Source organism: Condylostylus longicornis, unplaced genomic scaffold (assembly GCF_029603195.1).
Source record: "Condylostylus longicornis isolate FDR11 unplaced genomic scaffold, ASM2960319v2 ptg000018l, whole genome shotgun sequence".
Taxonomy (NCBI): domain Eukaryota; kingdom Metazoa; phylum Arthropoda; class Insecta; order Diptera; family Dolichopodidae; genus Condylostylus; species Condylostylus longicornis.
In genome coordinates this window covers 11,913,515-11,934,972 of record NW_026577987.1, presented here as the reverse complement: position 1 = coordinate 11,934,972, position 21,458 = coordinate 11,913,515, and the positions used below count along the sequence as shown (strand labels likewise).

Here is a 21,458-nt window from a genome sequence, read left to right as displayed (position 1 = left end):
TATTAATAATTTCATATCCACTAAGTTTTTCCTCTTTAAAGTGCCACAACGTTTCATTTTACTCATATTTTTCTTGAAAATTGAAAATCTCATTTTAATTTAATTTTGTTTTGCATTTTAAGTACTACGTTTTATTCTTAAGAAAGAAAAATGAATTCCCACCACGTAGTCCTGAAAAAAATTCTGTTTTCATTTTTCTATGAATACATTTTTCAATATTTACAGTAAATTGGCATAACAAGGATACACTTTGCAAGTTTAACAAATAAAATAAAAAGTATACAGAAAAAAGTTTAAAATAGGAAAAATAAAAAGTGAAAAATAATTTTCTATTTTGTTTACTTTTAAGAGCCGAGCAAAAAGAATTAAAAAAAAAAGACATCACAAGCTCTTCAATGAATTCTCTAATTAATTATAAATTTTTACAAAACAGCAAAAAGAAAAAAATAAAGCAAGTAAAACAACAAACTTTGTAACACTTTAAAAAATTATAAAAATTTAAAAACAAAAATTTTAACAGCTTCTTATGTCTTGAATAATTTAAAAATCCTTTGAGAATAATAAACTTTTTGTTTTTATTTCTTCCTTTTTAGCACTTTTCCATAATATTTTTGAAAAAAAACTACTTATTAGTTCCACTCTGTCCGTCCGTCCGTCCGTGCGTCCATGGATATGTTTACAAAACTTCTACACCCTTGAAGATAGAAAGCTGAAATTTTATACGTACATAGATCTTTACTAGAAACTTATTTCCGTAGAACAATATTTTTACCAATCTTTCCCACTCTACAAGTTATGCTCCCCAAAACCCTAAAAATGCCATTATTGTTAACTATTTGTTGCAATGAAACCATAAGCACTATAGTTAAACTTTAGAAAAATAAAATGGCCATTCAAATTTACCGTTATCTAAAGTCCTTTTTTTCCAAATTTTCGTTGTCTTTTAGACCCCAACCTATTGAAGCTTGAAACTTTAGGGGCTTTTAGACATTAACAAATAGTTTATTTCGTTAGAAGATAATTTTTTTCCATCTCCACCCCCTCTCAAGTTATTGCCTCTTGAAATTTGTAAAATTTGATTTTTTGACGCCTTATATTATCGAAACCGGAAGCTTTTTCAAATTTCTATAAACGTAAAAAGTTAACGGTAAATTCCATAAACCCACTTTTTATTAATTTTTGCTTTATTTCAAAGACTACATAAATCGTTCATCCTAAATATATGCAATCCTAGAAATAGTTTCGTATATGAATGAAAATAATTTTTATAGTGTGATAGGTATACATAGACTGTATTTAAAAGCAGTATTTTCACCATAGCATACCTTCTTTATTTATTGTAGAAAGGAAAAGTACTACAATACAAACCATTGGTTTGACCCAACTTTATTTTTCTTTGTTTTTTATTGTTAATTTGAAAATAAACAAAGCTTAAAATTTCTTAATGACAATTTAAGTAAAATGTTCCATATAATAATTATATTCACACACATTCATACATATGTACATATAAAAGAGAATAAAGAGAAGGATCTTACAAATGACAAAGCATAAAAAAAATTTTTTATTCTAAAAAATCTGTGAATTTATTTTCAAATAAATAAAAAAAAAATAAAAACAATTATGACCTCATTTTAAAAAATCATGTTATTATGCAAGTTTCAAAAAAAAACTTTTTATTTTATATAAAATGAGAAAAAACAAAATAAGCAAAAAAATTTTATCCTACCTGACCCCATTTTAGTTTGTTTTTAAATTTTATACACTAATAGCCATCTATAGAATTATAGTTGAACTACTTTAGCTCATCACACTGTTCTCTTATTTTTATGGTACTCTGATCGATTTTTCTCTTTTTATTTTTCCTTTTGCTTTATTCTTATTGCTCAAATATTTTTAATACTTTTATCTCTTTGTGACTCAATTTTTTTTTTCGTTTTTGTTCTTTTCGAAAACTCTTATATATATACGTATTAATGGCATCCTTTTGTATTGATATAAATAAATAAAAGTCAAAAAATAATAAACAAAAAAAAAAGAAAAAATGGAAAAAAAATAAACTCCTATGAGCTTTCACTGTCAAAAACATGCCAATTTTTTTTTAAGGATTAATATTTTTATTATGATATCAATGCGTAACAATATGTCAAAATATATATATATATTTTTGCAATATTTTCTGAAAGGAATTTTTTTATTTCTCAGCATATTATAAAATTGATTTTCAGTTTATGAGTTGTTTTTTTTTGGAGATTAATTTTGTTAATAATAAAGTTGGGTCAAATCAATTGTTTGTAGTGTAGCATTTTTCCCTTAAACAAGTGAAAACACTGCTTTTGAAAGCAGTCTTTGTACTACTTTAGTAAAATTGCATACTTTCATTTAGATACGAAAGAATTTTAAAGATTGCATACTTTTAGGTTGGGGGGGGGGAGGAATTGCAATTTTCGTTAGCATAATGCTTGGATTTAAGAGTAAATTTCCTTGATTTAAAAAAAAATAGCGTTAGCTTTCTGCATTTATAAAAATTTGGAAAAGCTTGCTATTACGGAAATATAGTGTCAAAAATTCAAATGTTACAAAATTTCTGGTGCAATAACTTGAGAGCGACTAGAATTTTTTTTTTTATTTAAATTAAACTATTTATTAGTGTCTAAATTATGCTAAATTTCAAACTTCTACAGCCTGCGTGTTTTAGAAAAAAAAACGATATCTAAAATTTGTACGCGGTAGAAGAACCCGCTGCATACCAAAAGTATAAAATTTGAAAATATATGAACATTTTTGGAGAATAATGTACAAGTTCAGTATTTTAATTATAAACCGGATTTTTCAAATAAATAACAGTATGAATTGCACCGAACATAATTTCATTAAAAAGCGTAAGTCCTATATAATTTAAGCCTTCAATTTTAAATATTATGGATTCAAGTTATTCAGAAAAAAACTTAGACGAATAGTCCTTCCCACAAAAATTTGTTAAAGTGTCTTTTTTACATTTTCATTTTGGATTTTGTTTTATTTAATGCGGCACTTTCTGCAAATATTCACTTGTAATCAAAGACATTTAGAATTTTATAAATCCTGATTTTGAAATTCGAATATTGACGAAATCCTAAAAATTCTATAGCATTCTAAAAATATCTTAAGGGGACTAAAATTTTTCGACCTCCATTCATATTTTTCTTGTCATTCTTTTTACATAATTATTGAAATAAAATAATGAAATTCAAAATATACTTAGTCTTTTCTCTTTCCAATTTATGTATAATTTATAAGGTTTTCTGTAGTTTTCATGCATATCTTATTTTATATTCATATACATACATATATATTTTAGTATCCTATTATATTAATACAAACAATAATAATTCAAACTCCTACACTAAACAATAAATTGATATTTTCTTACTTTGTTTCTTACTTATATAAAATAAATTTTTTTTTTTGCACATCAACAGCATAATTTGTTAGGATTTTCATACATAACTACTTATACACACATTTGTATTCATAGATATGTACATATATGTATGTATGAACCGCATGTCATCAATAAAATATGTATATTTTCGCATATAAAAAAAAATTTTCAACGTGAACGGAAATTATTATACTTATAAAACACATTATTTTACTATGGCACATAAGGACTCTATAGATAAGTATTTTATATACAGGACATTTATGGAAAAAAAATAAATATGTACGTCCTTTTTTTTTTTGCTGTTGTTTTTGTTTTTTTGGTAATTCTGTTGAATTATTATGACATGAAGAAATTTCAAGGTTATTTTATTTATTCAAAATATTAAATTTTTCCTTTCAATTTCAAGGTTTATAAATTTAAGAGAGAAAAATAATAAATTCAAGGATAATAAAGAAAAAAAAAAAAAGTGAAATAATAATTTATTATTAAAATAGAAAAAAAACAAAAAAACAAAGACGATAAGAAATTTTTTTGCCATCTTACTGTACGTCTTATTTCTCATTATCATTTTTACTCTTAATATTTAATGTAAACATACAAAAGTGAGAAGATTGAGAACCAAAAAAAAAAAATATATAAGAATTAAAAATTCCTTTTAAATTAAAAAATCTTTAAAGAAAAATAGAAAAAAAGAAATATTTTATAAGAAATTTTCATTTTAGTCATTAAAGAATTCAATTTTAATTAAAAAATTTTAAAGAAGAAAAAAAAGGCAACTCCATTTTGAAAAATCCTCCACAAACAGAAATTATAATTTATGAAATTTAACAATTTGCTGTAACACCTACGTTTATAAATATGGCTCTTTAGACATATATGTACTTTATATACTTACACAATCATCAGATTTCCATTTTGAAAATTTTATTGTTTTCAAATAATATTTAAATATTTTTTTTAAATTTTATAAAATAATTACATATAACTTAATTGTATGCATCGAAAACGAGTAGTGCTATGTAAATTGTTATGCGCTTATTTGTATTTTAAATTAATATTGACGAAAATGATTTAAGGACTGATATAATGCAAGGAAGGCTTGCGATATATCACGTTTAAAGGCCTCAAGGGGTTCAATTCTCTCATAATATATTTTTTCATCAGAGAGAATCTTAATGCTCACGAAACATTTATGTATCACATTGTTTAAGTTTGTTTAATTGTAGCAAAGACAAGAACCATATCGCTATAAAAAAATGAAATATGTTGGAAAAAATTTTTCGATGTAATATCCTTATTCTACAATTCATCAAATTTTAAGATCAATGTTGAACGTTAATGCATAACATTAATATTTTAAAACAAAATCTAATTTGGTCTACACAAATAACCCAACGGTTTTCTAAATCCACTAAAATTTCCTTTATTAATTTCAATAAGAAAACCATGATTATTCTCAAAAAATATTGTACAAATAGATAAAAGAAAAAAATTTAAATAGATTTATTACTTGTTTCAAGCTGTTAGGAGAGTTGATACGACAACCGCCTCCCGCTCCCCTAAAGTATGGTATTTGCTTATATAGTAAAAATTTTAAATTGGTTTTTAAAAATTTTAAAATCTAAAATATAATTCACAAAAATTAGTTGATTAACGCAGCAGTTAATTACCCCATTAGGCTCGGGAAAAAAAATAAAATAAGTCCTTGGTTAAAAGTCAAATTGCTGAATTATTGCAAATCATTGATCATGGAAGATTAATAAAATTAACAGACCCAGTGACTGAAAAATATCGCACTAAAAATATTTTATTTTGAATTTCTTTGAAAGTATATTTTTCGTTGAAAACTTGTCATGTGAGTAAAATAAAATTCTTTGACCCAAATTTCAAATCAAGCATTCTAATCCATAAAAAAATTACCTTCATATTAAAAAAGAGAGAAACTTTATAAATTAACCCCATTTAACATTTTTGTCCTATAATTTTTTATTTTTCAAAGGATAATTATGTGACAAAAAATTTATTTTCAAATTGGTTTCATATTTTTTTTCCCAATAACTAAAATGAATCATTTACACACATTTTAATAAGAATACAAAAACAAAAATCATTGAATAAAAACAAAAACGAAAAACTCTGAATAAATTTAAAAAGAAAAACATTTTTTATTAATATTTTCTTTTGCAAAAAAAAAAAAACTCAAAAAGGATAAAAATTTTTTCCAATACGAATAACTTTTATAATCCTATTAAAATTGTAAATGTCCATTATGCATACATGCGGCACATACATACATTCCTGCATTACAAAATATTATTTTATACATTCCAATATGTATGTACACGTATGTGTGTATGCATATATGATCAAAAGAATAAAGGAAAAACCAATAATTTTAAAATTATATTGATGGCAATGACCTCTAACTATCATAAACAAAATAAATGTACAATAATATATACATAGACAAATGTAAACAAATATAGTGTGTACATATATATATATATATATATATGCAATACACAATATTATAATGTTTATATATTTTATACGGACAAATATAATGCACTACATAGGCTATTTGAAAAAAAATTTTTGTATATCCTTAATTCTCTTTTCCTTTTTTTCTTAAACAATTTTTATTTTTGTTTGTTGTTGTTTTTTTTTTTTCTTAAACCACTTTATACATTTTAATAATGTCCTTTTTCATCTATTTTTGTTTTATGCATCATCCAACAATATTTATTTTCACATTTTTTTTTCTCTCTCCTTTTTGTTTCATAATATTAAATTCTGATTAATTTCACATACATATATACATAAAAATAGTACTATATAGATATTTGTTATACATAATGACGTACCCGAAATAAATTATAAAATATTTACCCATTGCAAAAAAACAAAGAAAAAAAAATATCATTTTTTTAGTTTGATTTAAAATTTCTTTTTTCTTTATCAATAAAATTCTGTCCGAATTTTTAATGTTATACAGTGAAATATGGCAAATAATAACCACAATCACAATATATATTTACACATTGAAATAGAATATGTATGTGTGTAGGTAAATTTCATGTAGACATAAAAATTGTATCTTTACACCATTTACATTTTTCCTCCAAATATCCTTTTTCATAATATTTTTTTTGCAACTGTATTTAATTTTATGTTCAAAAGGAAAATATAAAATATGTATGTATATGTATGTATAACAAAAAGGTATTACAAGAATTGAAAGTAAAATAGTTTAAAATAAAAATACAAATACATAGAATAATTGTCTCTTTTTCTCTCTCTCTTCTTAAAGCTGTAAACGTAATTATATAATTCTCCTTCCGATAAAAATTTCTCTTTATATAATATACTTATTTCTTGCTCTAGATTTATATAATCTAGTTATATTATTATTGTTATCTATATATTTTCAAATTAAATTCACATTTATTTTTATTACAACGATTTGATTCCATTGCAACATGTAGAGATTATGACATTTGGAGAGTTAAAAAAAATTTAGTATATAATAATATTTAATGAAAGAGAATTGAAACACGCGCATTTTACAGTAGCAAAAGAGAAATTGTAATAGTATATGATTCATTAAAAATTCTATGATAAAATAAGAAATATTACGAATATTTTTATTGTAAAATTTATTCTAATAAAATGTTGAAATTTAAGGAGATCATAATTAAATTTTATAAATATGATAAAATAAAATTATATTAACACATACATCTATACTCGTATTCTCTTAGATGCATAACTTCAGGAAATGGAATATTATTTAAAAATTTAATAATTTTCAGAATAAAGTCAATTTCGTAATCTGAAATTCTTTATTAAAAATCATAATAATTTTAAACAGTAGCTCAATACCTCAAGGGCCTCAATATTCTAACAGAATATGAATGAATAATTATATAGAAATTTATTATTTTCTAAAAATAACCATTTGGGAATTTTTAATCCTTAAAAGACAGTAATAATAAAAACACCAAGAATATTTGGCTGAAAACTGAGAAAATAAAAATAATGCCGTAGTTGTAAAATTTCCCAAATCTGATAAATTTTATAATTCTCTATTCAATTCTCCTTATTTATCATTCTCTTGTATTTTTTTCATGTTTTTTTATTATTTATTTTATTTTGAGCAGAAAAAATATTTAAAGTGCTGCATTCGTGTTAGTGTCATTTTACATTAATACTTTGTTCTTTATAGAGCTCACGTGTTTTCTAGCAATTTTTATTCCTTTTGAATACAATTTTCCTTTCCTCTATTGTTTCGTATTTATATAAAGGACTATAATAGGGTAATGGTATTTTATTTATATTAATTTTTTTTATTTTGTGAATTTTTTAATTTTGTTGTTGAGTGGTTTAAATCCCCGAAGCGATTTTATTTTTTCCATTTAAAATTTTGTTTGGTTTTTCCTTTTTATTTTAGTTTTAATTTTTGATTTTAATTTGAAATTGTGAATGTATCCTTTTTTATTCGACTCACGTTTGTCAAATTAGTTTTGCCTAGGATTATTATTTTATGTTTTTTTTTTCCTTATAATTTTGATTTAGATTTTAATTTGTGTATTATTTTGTAAATAAATATTTTTATTATTATTAAAGAATGTTTAAGTGTAGAAGAAGAATTTATGAAGCCCTTAATAGATTAATAGAGCTGAAATACGTATATTTCCTATATACATACATATATGTGAATGAAGAAGATGATACTTCATTGTTGATTATAATATTTATTAAAAAATATTTTATTTGGATATTACCTTATATTCGTATGTCTTTAAAATTAAAAATTTATAAAAGATATTTTTGGATTAGAATTATAATTTTATAATGCCAATTTTATTGTTCTAGAATATTAAAATTTATTTAAAATAGGGTTTAAATATTATTGTGATTTTAATTTAAAATTTATAAAGAAATCATTTAAAAGGGAGCAATGACAATGAATAAATTAAACAGGATGCTTTTAGTTTACACAATTAGAAACACTTAATGTGTGATGGTTTGTTTAAACAAATTCTTTTTAAAGAAACTATAATGGTATGAAAGGGATGGATTGTGTTAATATTTTAGCAACTAAATTTTGTCTACCCTATACTTTTAAAGAATTTTTACTTAAATTTTAGTCATTTTTATTAACACATACAATACCTGTTGTCTCAAGGAACCTAAGAAAATACTACAGAATAGTGTTGTACTGCAAATGCAGTGGATTTAAATAATTCCGTAGAAGCTTTAAAAATCTGAAAAAAACAAATAAAATGGAAATGATAATAGCATGTGAACAACCTTCAAAATTTACGATCTGTCTATCATGTGAATGCTATTTGTACGCTTTTATCTTAAATAGTAATCAAAATGGAACTTAAACGTCTGGTACATCTTCAAGCATCTATAATAAATTTTTCATTTTTATCGACTGTATTGCATACAATAAGCAAAGTTATGTGATAACAGTAAATTTCGAATGTTAAGTTTTAGGTTCTCCATGGTAAAGAGCATCTTTTCGATATTTTTAAAGAAACGCCGGTATATCAGTTTGCGTGTTCAACCAAGTATCTCAAGTATCGGCTGAATCAATTTTGATTGAATTTTATATGTGAGTGAATTTCGGCTATGGCGCTGATTGATCAAGAGCCAAATTTACATTTTTCGAGGAGCGTTAACTTAACCTTACTTCTGCAACACGTGCACTAAACTAGAGAATACAAATTGCAGTCGGTTATGTGCTGACCACATAAGATTTTTGAATTTCTAATCAAAATATTTTAAAGATTAATTTTGAAATTTGTGATTTGAGTAAAAACTAATTTCAAATTAAATTTTAATCGTTTATTTTGAAAACTTTAAATTAATTTTAAAATTTTAAATGCACAAATAAATTTTTTATTACTTGCGCTTTAAATAAAATTTTATCAAGCTAAACCGAAAAAATTTTTTCTTCTTTCACAACTGACAACTTGAGAAAAACTGGCAACTTTAATTAAAATAATTATAATAGTTTAAATCCTTGAATAAATACCAGTTCTATATATTTAATGATTAAAAGCATATTAAAGCTTTAAACGTGCAATTAAATTTAATTATTATGAAATTTTTAAATAGTTGAGTATATAGAATTATACGATATCCATAAAATACAGTTATACTGGCATCAATTCTCTATATAATAGGACGTTTCTTAGTTGCAAAAAAAAGCAATGATTATCGATTTAATTATTATAATAACACTGTTCCTGTTTCATTTTTTTTTTGCTTGGAGACCGTTTTGTATATGTATAATAGTGATAAAGAATAAACTATTTAAAACGTGTCCCATTGAAAATAAAGAATAAAATAAACGAGTATGATCAATTATCCTTTCTTAAGGGAAACAAAATATTTAAAAAAAAATTAAAAAGCAATAGAAAAAAAAAAACAAGATTTGAAATAAAATAATAACAACATTAAATGTAGAACTTAACAAAAGCATAAGATCCTTAAAAACGTTCTCTTAAAATTTTAACAAATAAAAAATAATAACAATAAAAATTCACAATAATATAAAAGCAAACACAGTCTGTCATTTTTCTTTAAAATTCCCTTGAGTAATAAAATTATATCCATATCCTTGTCTATATATTATGTATGTATAGACGAATCTATTTGTTATTTAAACATTTCTCAGTACAAGTACATAATCTCCCATATAATAATACACAGGACACAAGGATTGACTTTAAAGAAAAACTTGAAGAAAGTAAAAACGTAAAAAAAAAAGTATTACATTTTCTTTTTTGTTTAATTTTAAAAAAAAGAAAAAGGACTCAAGAAAGAAAAGAAAGAAAAAAAAGTTCAAAAATGCTACTGGAAACGAAATACCATTAGAGACTTTAAAAAAAAAAACAAAAAACCATTACTGTTATAATTCTGTTCGCGTTACAAATAAAAAGCATAGAAACGAGAAAAAATCAGAAAAAAATAGAATAATAGGAAAGAAAAACAAATATAAGAGAAAAAATTAGAATGAAAAATTCTAGAAAATTGGAGAAAATGTAGAACGACAGACGAAAACCATTAAAGCTTTTGATGATTTGAACATTTACTTAAGTATATTACATACTGTCTTACATACATATGTATTTATATACGTCTATATAAAACAGGATACTTGGAAATGTTTATACTTTTATGGATTTTTCAGTTTTTATTTGTTCTAAGAAAATAATTACTTTTACAAATTCTAAAAAATAAAATAAAACGCTACTTTTTTTTTCTAATTTTTTCTTTTAAGTTAGTTATAATTTATCTACATTTTTATACACATAAACGTATTATATGTAAATGTATATATGCCTGTCTAGATACAGGAAATCGTAGACGATTGTAATTGAAGGTTAAGTGTTAAAAGAAAGATTTTACAAGAAAATATTTTCGATGACAAACGTAAATTGTCATATTATGCGAGCGTTTATTGCAAAATTTTTTTTGTAAGACGTAAACTGTGAACAATAACAACATAAATAATATATCGACTCCAGAAGATTCACGGAATATAATATTATGAGGAAAATGCATTTATTTTAACTTTTCTTCTCTCGAATTTAATTTAACAGAATTGAATTAATTTGGACTTATTAGTAAAATAATTTACGTCAACCCTTTGAATTAAACTCCAAGTATTATATAGACTGTTTGTTTCTTATATTAATAAATTTTCAGGATTATAACAAGAAGACTGGAAACAAGCAAGACAAGTTCATGGTTATAGACCATATCATATATTCTGTGATGAAACCAAAACGTTTATTTTCTTATATTTTTCGTGAAAAGAAAGCTGAAAGGACGAAAAGAAGCTTTAAAAATATGACATTCATATTTCCAAAAAAAAAAAATAAACTTTTACTTAAGGTGTTTCAGAAAGCTTTACAACAACATATACCATTGGTTAGAAGATCGGAAATGGGTAAAACTTTTGTTCCGGATTGGGTGCCAGATTTCAAGGGTTTCCGAGTTCCAGGGGTTTTAACAAATTTTTACGAAAATTCAATCTATGCCTTTATCCAAAAATTTTACAAATTTCTCAAAACAAACACTAAATTCTCCTAGAAAATTCACCTCTTTCGGAAAAAAATTATGGTTTTCTTGTTTCAAATCTATTTCTATCCAATCGCATATTTAAAATTAATTGCTTTACTGGAATTCCTCTTAAGTTGCATCAACGTATAACAATTTTAGTTTTTGAAAAATTTCTTGAAAATTTATTAATTCCCTTAAATTATTTATTAATTGTTTATTAGCTTAATAGTGTTAACACCATATCATTTACAAACTCCATTTTGTACAAAAAAAATAAATTTTCCTATTAAAAAAAAAATTTCTATTAGAATAAATGTCAAAATTTATATGGCACGTCTATAAAAATTCGCTCCAGCTGGATAATTTTAATAACTTCAGATGCCAAATAGTGTCTAGATTCCGAAAATTATTTTTTCAAATTTTTAAATTGCACCCAATCTGAGAAAAATACATTTAAAAATTTCAAACCATATAGGTACCATTTCTTACAAAAATTGGCAAAAATAAAAAACCTATAAATTTTTTTTACCAAGAAAAGTTTCGAAAAAAAATTTTTGATTACTAGATTTTTTTTTTGTTTTTCGTAATACAAAATTCTAGTTTTTCTTTTCAAAAATTTTTTAAATTCAATTTTTGTTTTTCAAATTAAAAGTTTATATAAAATTTCGTTTCAATTTTGTTATTATTATTTTGTTAAGTACATAAAATACAGAATCAAGCAACATGTTTATTTTAAGCCCTTTACTAGGCCTATCAAAAATAGTTCCTATATTTTTCAGAATAAAAGTTATAAACCAAAAACCATGAATAAGTAAAAATTTCATGAAACTTCGTTTTAATCTCTGAAACTCGGAAACCTTTGAGATTTGGCTTTGAGTTTGGAACAAAAGTTTATCAATTTTTGATCTTCTAACCAATGATATTTGTTGTTGTATAGTTTTCTGAATCACCCTGTATATAAAAAGTAACGATTGTTATGTGCGTTAAAAATGAATTAAAACTATTGCTTAAAAGATTTAAGCGAGATCTACAATTTATATTAGGAACGGAACCCTATAAGGCACAAAGACCCGAAAAAGAGAATCGCATTGATATTTAAAGTTCTTATAGGTTTAAACAGAAACCAATTGTGATTGCAGGAAAAGGAGTCGTAAGGTACTCAGAAATCTCATAAGCATGAAAAAAATTTTAACATAATCATTGAGAGTTTAAGGAGAAAGATTTTGATGCGTTTCAAAGTAGTATGTTGAATACTTTCTTCAAAATTATCAGAAATATAAGACCAAACTGTAACAATATCTAGTTTCACAATCCTGACATATCCCAAAAATTATCAATTCGAGACACAAACAAAGTAAACTTATATAACAAAATTCATTAAAATCGATTCAGCTTAACTTGTAATGCACTCGTGCACATATTGACCGACAAACTGACGTTTTTCTAAAAATAGTTAGAAATTTGATGCAATCGCTTAACCTCCCTTATAAGTTTTTTGATTTGCGGCTAAAATAAATAGTTAAAAATTTCCACTTAATAAATTCGAATTAATGATTTGTTAAGCAACACATTTCTCATAAAGAATTGAAAACATCGGTTAATTGTTATTGCATTTGGTTAGTTAGGAGAAGAAAAAAATTTAAAAGAAGCATTAAAATCGTAATGAAAATTTATGGTTAATTACCTCAAATAAAATAGTCATACTCTTAAAAATTTCTGAACCAATATTTATCAAATTTCTAATGAAAATTATTAAAAAAAATGTTATTAGATTTACTCTAACCATTCGTCTGCATATCCGTGTTTGCTAAATAAAATTTTTTCCTGCCTCCTCTTTCTAAAAGTGTTTTCCAAAATACTATTTTTTTCCCAATTTCGAACGCAGAAAAAAAGCTTTCTTTCATACTCAACACTTAGCAAAAGTCTCTTTTTAAAAAAAATTTAAAACGTTTTGCTCTCGGTTGTACAAGTGTAATATTTTAACCCTTTGTTGAATTAAGTAAACAGTTTATTCTGTCGGAATTAAATTTATTTTTTATTTCCCTCGCCTGTCAAGTAATAACTTCCCCGAAATCCTTTTGATCCCTTTTTTTCTAAAACTATAATCCAAACCTGAATGGACTGAAAATTAAAAGAAAAAAAAATTTATTTATATAATTATGGACCCAAACCACTTGGATATTTGATTTGGATGAGCGCCGCTCACTTTTTTATTTTTCGAAATTAAAAAATTCCCTTTGATCTTCTTACTCTCTTTAAATATTTAATATTAAAAAAAAACCATTTCGGTTATACATTTACATACTATATATATATTATATCCAATAGTATAATTAACTGTATTAGGAGTTTAATTAGTGACTTAAACGTTAAACTAGCGAATGTGTACTAAAAACTACATACATTTTTTTTTTTATTTTTTCAAAAATTTATGATAATTTAATTGCACAAGTTTCAAACTTCTTTAATCCCATAATAAAAATAGAAATTCGGATTATGCCAATAGTTTGTATAAAGAAGCACTTTTCCATTGAACAAGTGAAAATTCTTTTTCTAAAAAGCAAATTACTTATGTATGTTAAAAAAACAAAATATTTGAAATTATTGCATACATTTAAGATGAGCAAAAAAAAAAAAATTGAAAAAAGGATCAGTATAACGGTCAAATTCGGCTATTGAGTAAATGAATTAAGAAAACTAACTATATTTTTTGATGGCATAGCATTTTGTGTTAATTGATATTCGAAAAAGCTCACAGAGTCAGAAATAGAGGACGCCGAAAATTTAAATTTTACAAATTTCGAGAGGCGATAACTGAGAATGAGATAAAGGTGGGAAAAAAATTTCTTTTAAGAAAATAAATAATTTATTGCTGTCTAAAAACTGCTAAAATTTCAGATTGTCATATCTTAACGCCTAGAAGAAAACGATATAAAGAATTAGAAAGAAAAAACGGGTTTTAGACATCGGTTAATTTTAACAAAGCATTTTATTATTTCAATGCTCAATTGTGAATTTTCAAGGTGAAGAGGCCTCTTGCTATTTTTCCACGTCTGACAAATTCAAAAGACGTTTTTGGTTTCTTTTATACGCCAAATTGGCATTTTTAGGATTTTGTGGGATTATAACTTTAAAAGGTCGAGGTGTGAAGAAAAGTTTTCTTCTACAGAAATAAATTTGCAGCAAAGATCTATATGAATATAAAGTTTCAGCGTTCTATTTTTAAATCCGCATTGTATGTAATAAGTTTTTTCAACTTTCTGTAGATATCGTATAAACAAACACATGACCGGATAGACGAACGTACGGACAGGCTGGGTGAAATAATTAAGCACTTTATTTTCAACCTCTTTTTGGAAAAATACTAAAAGCTAAAGTTTTATAAATTTTCCAGAAACCTGAAAATCTTCTATACTCGTATACATATACCTAGCTACATACATAAATTGTTGCCAACTTTATTACAAACTTCTATAAAATATTTTTCAACTATGAATTTGTATATATGTATATGTATACTTTATTGTGCACATGTTTGTATATATTGAAAAACTTTTGTAAATAACATTAAAAAAGTTCCTAAAAAATTAAAGCTACAATAAAAAAGCAAAAAAAAAAAACCAAAAAAAAAAGTTATTCGTTTTTACGTAATCTTTTTCATTGGGTTTTTCTTTTGAGTACACACACACTTACAGCCATTTTTGTATATTAAATAGTATAGATGAAGAAGCACATAAAAAGAATTATAGAACCGAGTACACATCATAAATAACTTTTAATCTTCTTTTCTTTTATTGAAACTAGACAGTAATGATTTTTTTTTTCCTACTTATTTTTTAGAAAAAAAATATTTTTTTATTTATTGTACGTATAGATACGTGTATATTACCGTTATATTTGAGAAGCATGTAAAAATTGTCTTACCAGCCATAAGAATATTAAAAAATAAAACTTAAATGTTAAATAAATGAAAAAATGAATAGGATTTTTTGTTTTTAATTTTAGCTTAGAACAAGAATTTCTGAAATTAAAAAAAAATTGAATTGTTAACGTCTAGAACAAGGCCCTTTTTATGCTATAGGGTCAACAAAATTATGAGAGAATTAAAAAATGTATGATGATTTTGAATGAACAATATTAGGCAATCCTTTCAAACAATATTCTTCAATGAACTATTTGAATTAGATCAATAAAGTTTATAAGATTCAATAAATTTTTATGCAAAAATAAGTCAATTCTAAAATTACGATGAAGTTTCAAGTTTCACTTATTCACAGGATGAAATTCACATTTATTAATTAATAATCTAGTAATTAGTCAGTCAAGAAGCGTGTTTTAAAGTTAATTTTAGCATGTGAAGTTAAAAATAATAAAAGAAAAGATTTTATAAAACATTGAGTTCATAAATTGTAAAGATTTTCGAATTTCATAAAATTTGGGAAAATTTCTTTATAAAAATAAATTAGGTTTTCTAATGAAATTACATTCAAAATTAAGACCAGTGACTTCCAAACTATTTACTTTCAAACGCATTCTAACTATTTTCTTTGCCATATTCTATTTGTCTTAACGACACTATTTAAAGGCTAAAAATATTATTTATATGAGGGGCTTTTCGGGATTGAAATTTTTACTAATTAAATTTTTAAATTAAGTAAGAACACTTAAATATTAGAGTTAAATTGAAAACCAGAACCAACTAATTAATTTGAGTGCGTCGAAAATTGTCTTTAATTTATTAAAACTAATTTAATTAGTGATTATACAAATGCGAAAAATCTCCTCACACAAAAAAATAAGAAATTAATTTTAAGTTCTTGTACAATCGCATTTCTTTTATCAAAACTATTTGAATTCTTTAAAACAAAAGTTTAACAAACCAAAACGGGTGACCATGCTATAATGTTCCCTTCTTATATTTCACTTAACATAGTTTTCTGCATTTCCCCACTCACATTTTTTTATATTTACGTAGCTGTACGTTTTTTTCCCCCTTAAAACTCCTTTTATCTTAATTTCAGCTGTTATAAAAGATTTTCTGTCCCTCAAATCGCCAAAAATTACAGAGAATGAATCTAAATTAATATTTCAATACAAATAAAATTAATTCAAAAGTCAATGTTGCATTGCAAGCAGATGACAATAATGACAAATTCGGCAAGAATTGCAATTTATTTCAAAAATTCTCTTTATAAACTACAAAGTTCTCTCCTCCCATTTCCTCTCATAATGTTTTAAATGAGAATATTGTCAATTTTTTTTTTCCTGCAGCTACTTATTGTCCTAGTGAGTGAGTTTTTTTAATTTATGTTTAAAAAGAATTTAAAAGAAAGAACAAAAAAGAAAAATAAGAAAAAAGTTTCATTTTTCATTTCTGTCGCTCTCAATTTTTTTATTTTATTATTTGTTTTTTTCGTTCCATTTACTCATACTTTTTTGTATCTCTTTCAAACTTTTTTTATTATTGTAGTTTATAACAATAAATTTCGTCCTTTTTTTGTTTTGTTCTTCTTCACTTTCCTATATACACTTTTATTTTTCTCCGTTTTTTGTTGTTTCTACAAAAAAGAAAACTTTTTTAGATTTTATTGTTTTCTCTTTTTTACTTATTGTTATTATTATTAAACATTACGAAATTCGTCCTTGTAGAATTCGAACAAAAAAAAAACAAAACACGAAAAAACAAAAGTTTTTCTTTCTTTTTGCTTTATTTTTTAGGTAATTTTAAAAAATAAAGGTCGACACAGGTAATTAAATTTGGTAATTTTAGAAAACAAAAAGAGTGATAGAAAGAGATGGAAAAAAGTTGATATTTTTCTTTTTTGTTTTTACAATAATAAATATGACTTTTAGAAATGAAAACGACAGATGGGATGCCGTTATGTTATAACAGAAACCCAAAGATATGTTAGGTATGAAATAGAAATATATAGAGTAGAATGGCGATTACATAGAAAGCAAAAGCATTGAGTATTAAGGCGATTTTTCATAATTTTCAAAAGAAAAAAACAAAAAAAAACAAAAAAAAGTATGCGCAATATTATGGAGAAAATAATAAAGAAAAGGGAAAAACAATAAAATGGTGTAAATAAAAGAAAACTAAGAAAAATTACTCAGGTGTCCCAGGAGTTAAAAAGTAAAAAATAAAAAGGATAATGAATTTTTGGTGATTCAAGATGGTAATAAGAAAGTAAATATGACAAAACGTTTTTTTTGTTTACACTTTCATAACATCAAAAAACACAAGATTATTCAATGAAGAATTTCAAATAAGAAGTATTCAAAAAATTTCGAAATCTATTTTTCAAATTTAATTTATTGACACTTTCTTCAAAATTTTATAAACTTCAAAACTTTTCAGTAATATCTAACATTTCATATTTCTAAAACGGAGGGAGTTAAAAAATATCATAGTTAAGGAAACAAGCAGCAAATAAAGTAGATACCTTACAAGCTTGTTTGTAAGTCACTATAATTGAAAACCCATGAAGTTATTCTTTTCTTTTTATAAAATGAACTTCGGCAAAGCGGTTGTTACTTTAAAATAATACCGTCCCTTGGAAAAGGTAACCAACCAAACTATATATAGTCTCGGTAAACTTCTTACGAGATTGTTAGAACATTGGGGTGGTAAAGAATTTGTGACACATGCTCCATTAGTGTCCAAGTCTATGCAGAAGAGAATTGTGTGGAGAAAATCTAATTCTAATTTAAATTAGAAATTGCATCTGTTTACAATTAATTTGTGAAAAGAAATTCAAGACCAGATTTTTTAAAAATATTTGGACTTTAAATTATTATTTTAAACTAAGTGAATGAAAATTTAAATTTAATTTCATGAATTAATCATAATATTTTATTTCTTCTTTAAATTTTATATTAAAAAAAAAAATGTTTTGGTTTCTTTAAAATTTTCGCCTGAAAATATGCCATATGCCATATACATATAAATATCGTTAATGACTATGATTGCGATTTATTACGGCTTTATGCTTCATTACTAACTATACAGCCAGAGAAACGCTTTCGTTTTATTCTTCTCCCACGCTCACAGAGACTTTGTTATAATTTATCATAAGTTGTCTTTGAAAATTCATTTTATGTTAAACCTTCTAAACTTTCATATAAGCAATAGGCGAGCTTTGAAAAAAATTCATTCTATTTTGAGCAGCTCAGGTCAGAAAAGAAGAGAAAATTCGCATTTTACGAGTCAATAAAACTTTATAACTATGTCGAGTGTAGATCACAGTTTCAAAGTCCTATTTCATAATCTAATATGCAATATAAAAACAATTTCATTTACCATTATTCTAAATTATAATACACGGGCTCCTATATTCAAAATGCCGAAAAATAACTTTGAATAACTTTGTATATAAGCGTAAATTTCTAAATCAAAAGTAATGATTTAACGAGCTGTGGAAATTTATTTTAATAAAAAACAATTTTTCATAACCAAAAGAAAAAGAAAAGCGTTACTAACTAAAAGAAAATTTATTATTAAAACGCAGCATGAAAATTATTATTGCCTATTATCAAAAATTTTTTATACACAGAAAAAAAAAATAAAGAAATTTTTCAAGGTTGTTTGATGGTATTTTTAATAATAAGAATTTTTAATAAAAGAAATGTTTTCAGAAGCCAAAGAAATGTTATCAAATCAGAAAGAATTTAAAAGAAAACGTTATTACTGTTATACTATCTCCATTATTGTGAATTATAAATCTCTAAATTATTATAATTTTCAATTTTGATTGCTAAAGTATAAATGGTATACTTGAAAAGTTCCCATTTTCTTTTAATTTAAAATTTAATTTTTAGACCCAAATAAATTAGAAAATTTAGATTCTATATTTTATTCATGAAACTAAAATTTCAAATACTTTAATTATGAAACAGCTCAGAAACTTGATTCACAATATAATTACCTCAAACATAAGCTACTAAATTTAAATTAATTCAAAAAATGTCTTATTTGAGTTGTATATTTTTTGGTTCAGATAATTTTAAGAACACAAAAAGAAATAGGCAAACCTAACTTCAGATAATAAATGCGACAGGTTAGTCTCCTGCTTAATGAAAAACTTATGACTATATGAAACAGAGGCATGACTCCTATGATGTCCCTATGCCGCCTATGATCAAAAAAATTTTCTAATATTAACAACAGAATTCAAGTTCAAACAAGTATTGGTATTAAATATTTCAATTATTTTTGTGGAAATGTGATAGAACTATGCCTAAAACGGCTTAACATAAAATTAACATATTGAACTAAATTTGAAATTTCAAAATCCAAACGTAATTTAACAAAATTCGATTCTATTGCGACATCTGTAGGGTCCCGACCGATTTAAAAAAAAAAAATTTAAATCATTAAGCTTGATCTGCGAAAACAACTAATTTCGATTTGCCTTGATTCTCTTGATCTAATTTCCCCAGATTTACTTTTACATTACATATAAAATTAATATTAACTGATTGTCATATTTACATGGTATCCAAATTCCAGCAAAACAAGAACAATAAAATATCAATAACCATCAATAAATCGTCTCCCACCTAGTTGAAACCCCAATGACGCAAGAAACTGGGGTATGGTTATGCAGGATACCCCAGGATTAAAGACGATAAAAAAAAATATTTATATTTCACAATATCCCTAAAAAACCTTTTATAACAAATTATGCAACATGCTTCCAATTATACAAATACTTCCTGAATAGATTTGCAAAATCTTTATCTTTTACTAAGTTTGCAAGATGTTCTTTTAAAAATTTAAATTTTAAGATTGCATTTGTTCTTTTGAGATTGAATAATTTAGAAATATTTAAAAAATCCCGGCTAGAGCTCTTTTCAACTTTAAAATTGGATTTACAAAAAATTTAAGGAAAAATTGGAACGATTATTTTATAATGCCATTGACAGCACTTATACATAAAACCGTTTTGTAATTGAATTTTTAACCCAATATTCTACAAAATTATAAATTCGAATTTTTATGAAAAAAGTGAAAGTGAAAACACCAATTTTTTTCACATTCAATAAATTTAAATGCCAATTACTATCAAATATAAGTGAAAATGTATCACTTCTCCCAAAACATTAAACTACAACACCTTTAAGCTCGTAATCCTTAAAAAAATCATTAAACAAAATTTTTATTTTAAAATCTATTTTAACAAAAGGCAAATTTCATTTTATTTATTACAAACTTACACGCAGCGACCCTTATATATAATAGTACCCAAACTATACATATGAAAAATTTCATTCTTTGAATGATGCTATCGATTTTTTAATCGGATTAGACTTAATTCTCATCATGTTTATATAATTGAATTATGATGAACATTTAAGAAGAAAAAAATCAGCATCTTCTTTCATCTTTACAAAATAAAATCTTAATTTGACATTAATTATATTGTCATTAATGATTTTGTTTTTCTTTTCTTTTTTTCTTTGGCAAATTACAGGTTATATGCTTCTCATCATGGCCTAGAAATTGGAAATAGTTTACAACATCAGCATCACAAGTAAGTCGTCATTTTTGTTTTTAATTCTAATACAACCATACTTATATAATGATAATTATTAAAATTTAATAAAAAGTTAACAATGCGGAATTGTCAAATTGACAAAATTACAGTCATATGAAAATGTTCTTTTTTTTAAGAAAATTGATTTGATCATCTACTTTGGAATTTTTGATTTAATCTTTTGAAAAAAAAAAAAAATGTTAAATTTTATTCAACGGAAATGGGCAGCAACTTAAAGCAAAAGTATTCTTAAAGTTTCGGAAATTGTTAAAAATCACTAAAAAATAATTTATCTTTGTTGGATTAGTGATGTTTTTTTCCAAATTGTATGTTGGTAGTTTGGATAAAAATTTATGGAAATTTTATGGTTTGCTTAATTTGATAATTAAAATAATTAATTATAGGGCACT

At 24.2% G+C, this 21,458-nt stretch overlaps 1 protein-coding gene across 3 annotated transcripts in view; it reads left to right on the top strand.

Annotated features, from left to right (window-relative positions):
* LOC129606405 (probable serine/threonine-protein kinase DDB_G0282963) overlaps positions 1-21,458 on the top strand; it is a 196,605-nt gene that overhangs the window by 92,398 nt on the left and 82,749 nt on the right. For 2 of the 3 annotated variants that reach the window (XM_055516725.1, XM_055516726.1), the window contains exon 5: positions 20,986-21,228. In XM_055516725.1, the coding sequence (XP_055372700.1) occupies positions 20,986-21,049 (64 nt within the window). In that variant the 3' untranslated portion in view covers positions 21,050-21,228. Of the gene's footprint in view, positions 1-20,985; positions 21,229-21,458 lie in introns of those variants that run through there. The other variant, XM_055516724.1, reaches the window with a different exon arrangement.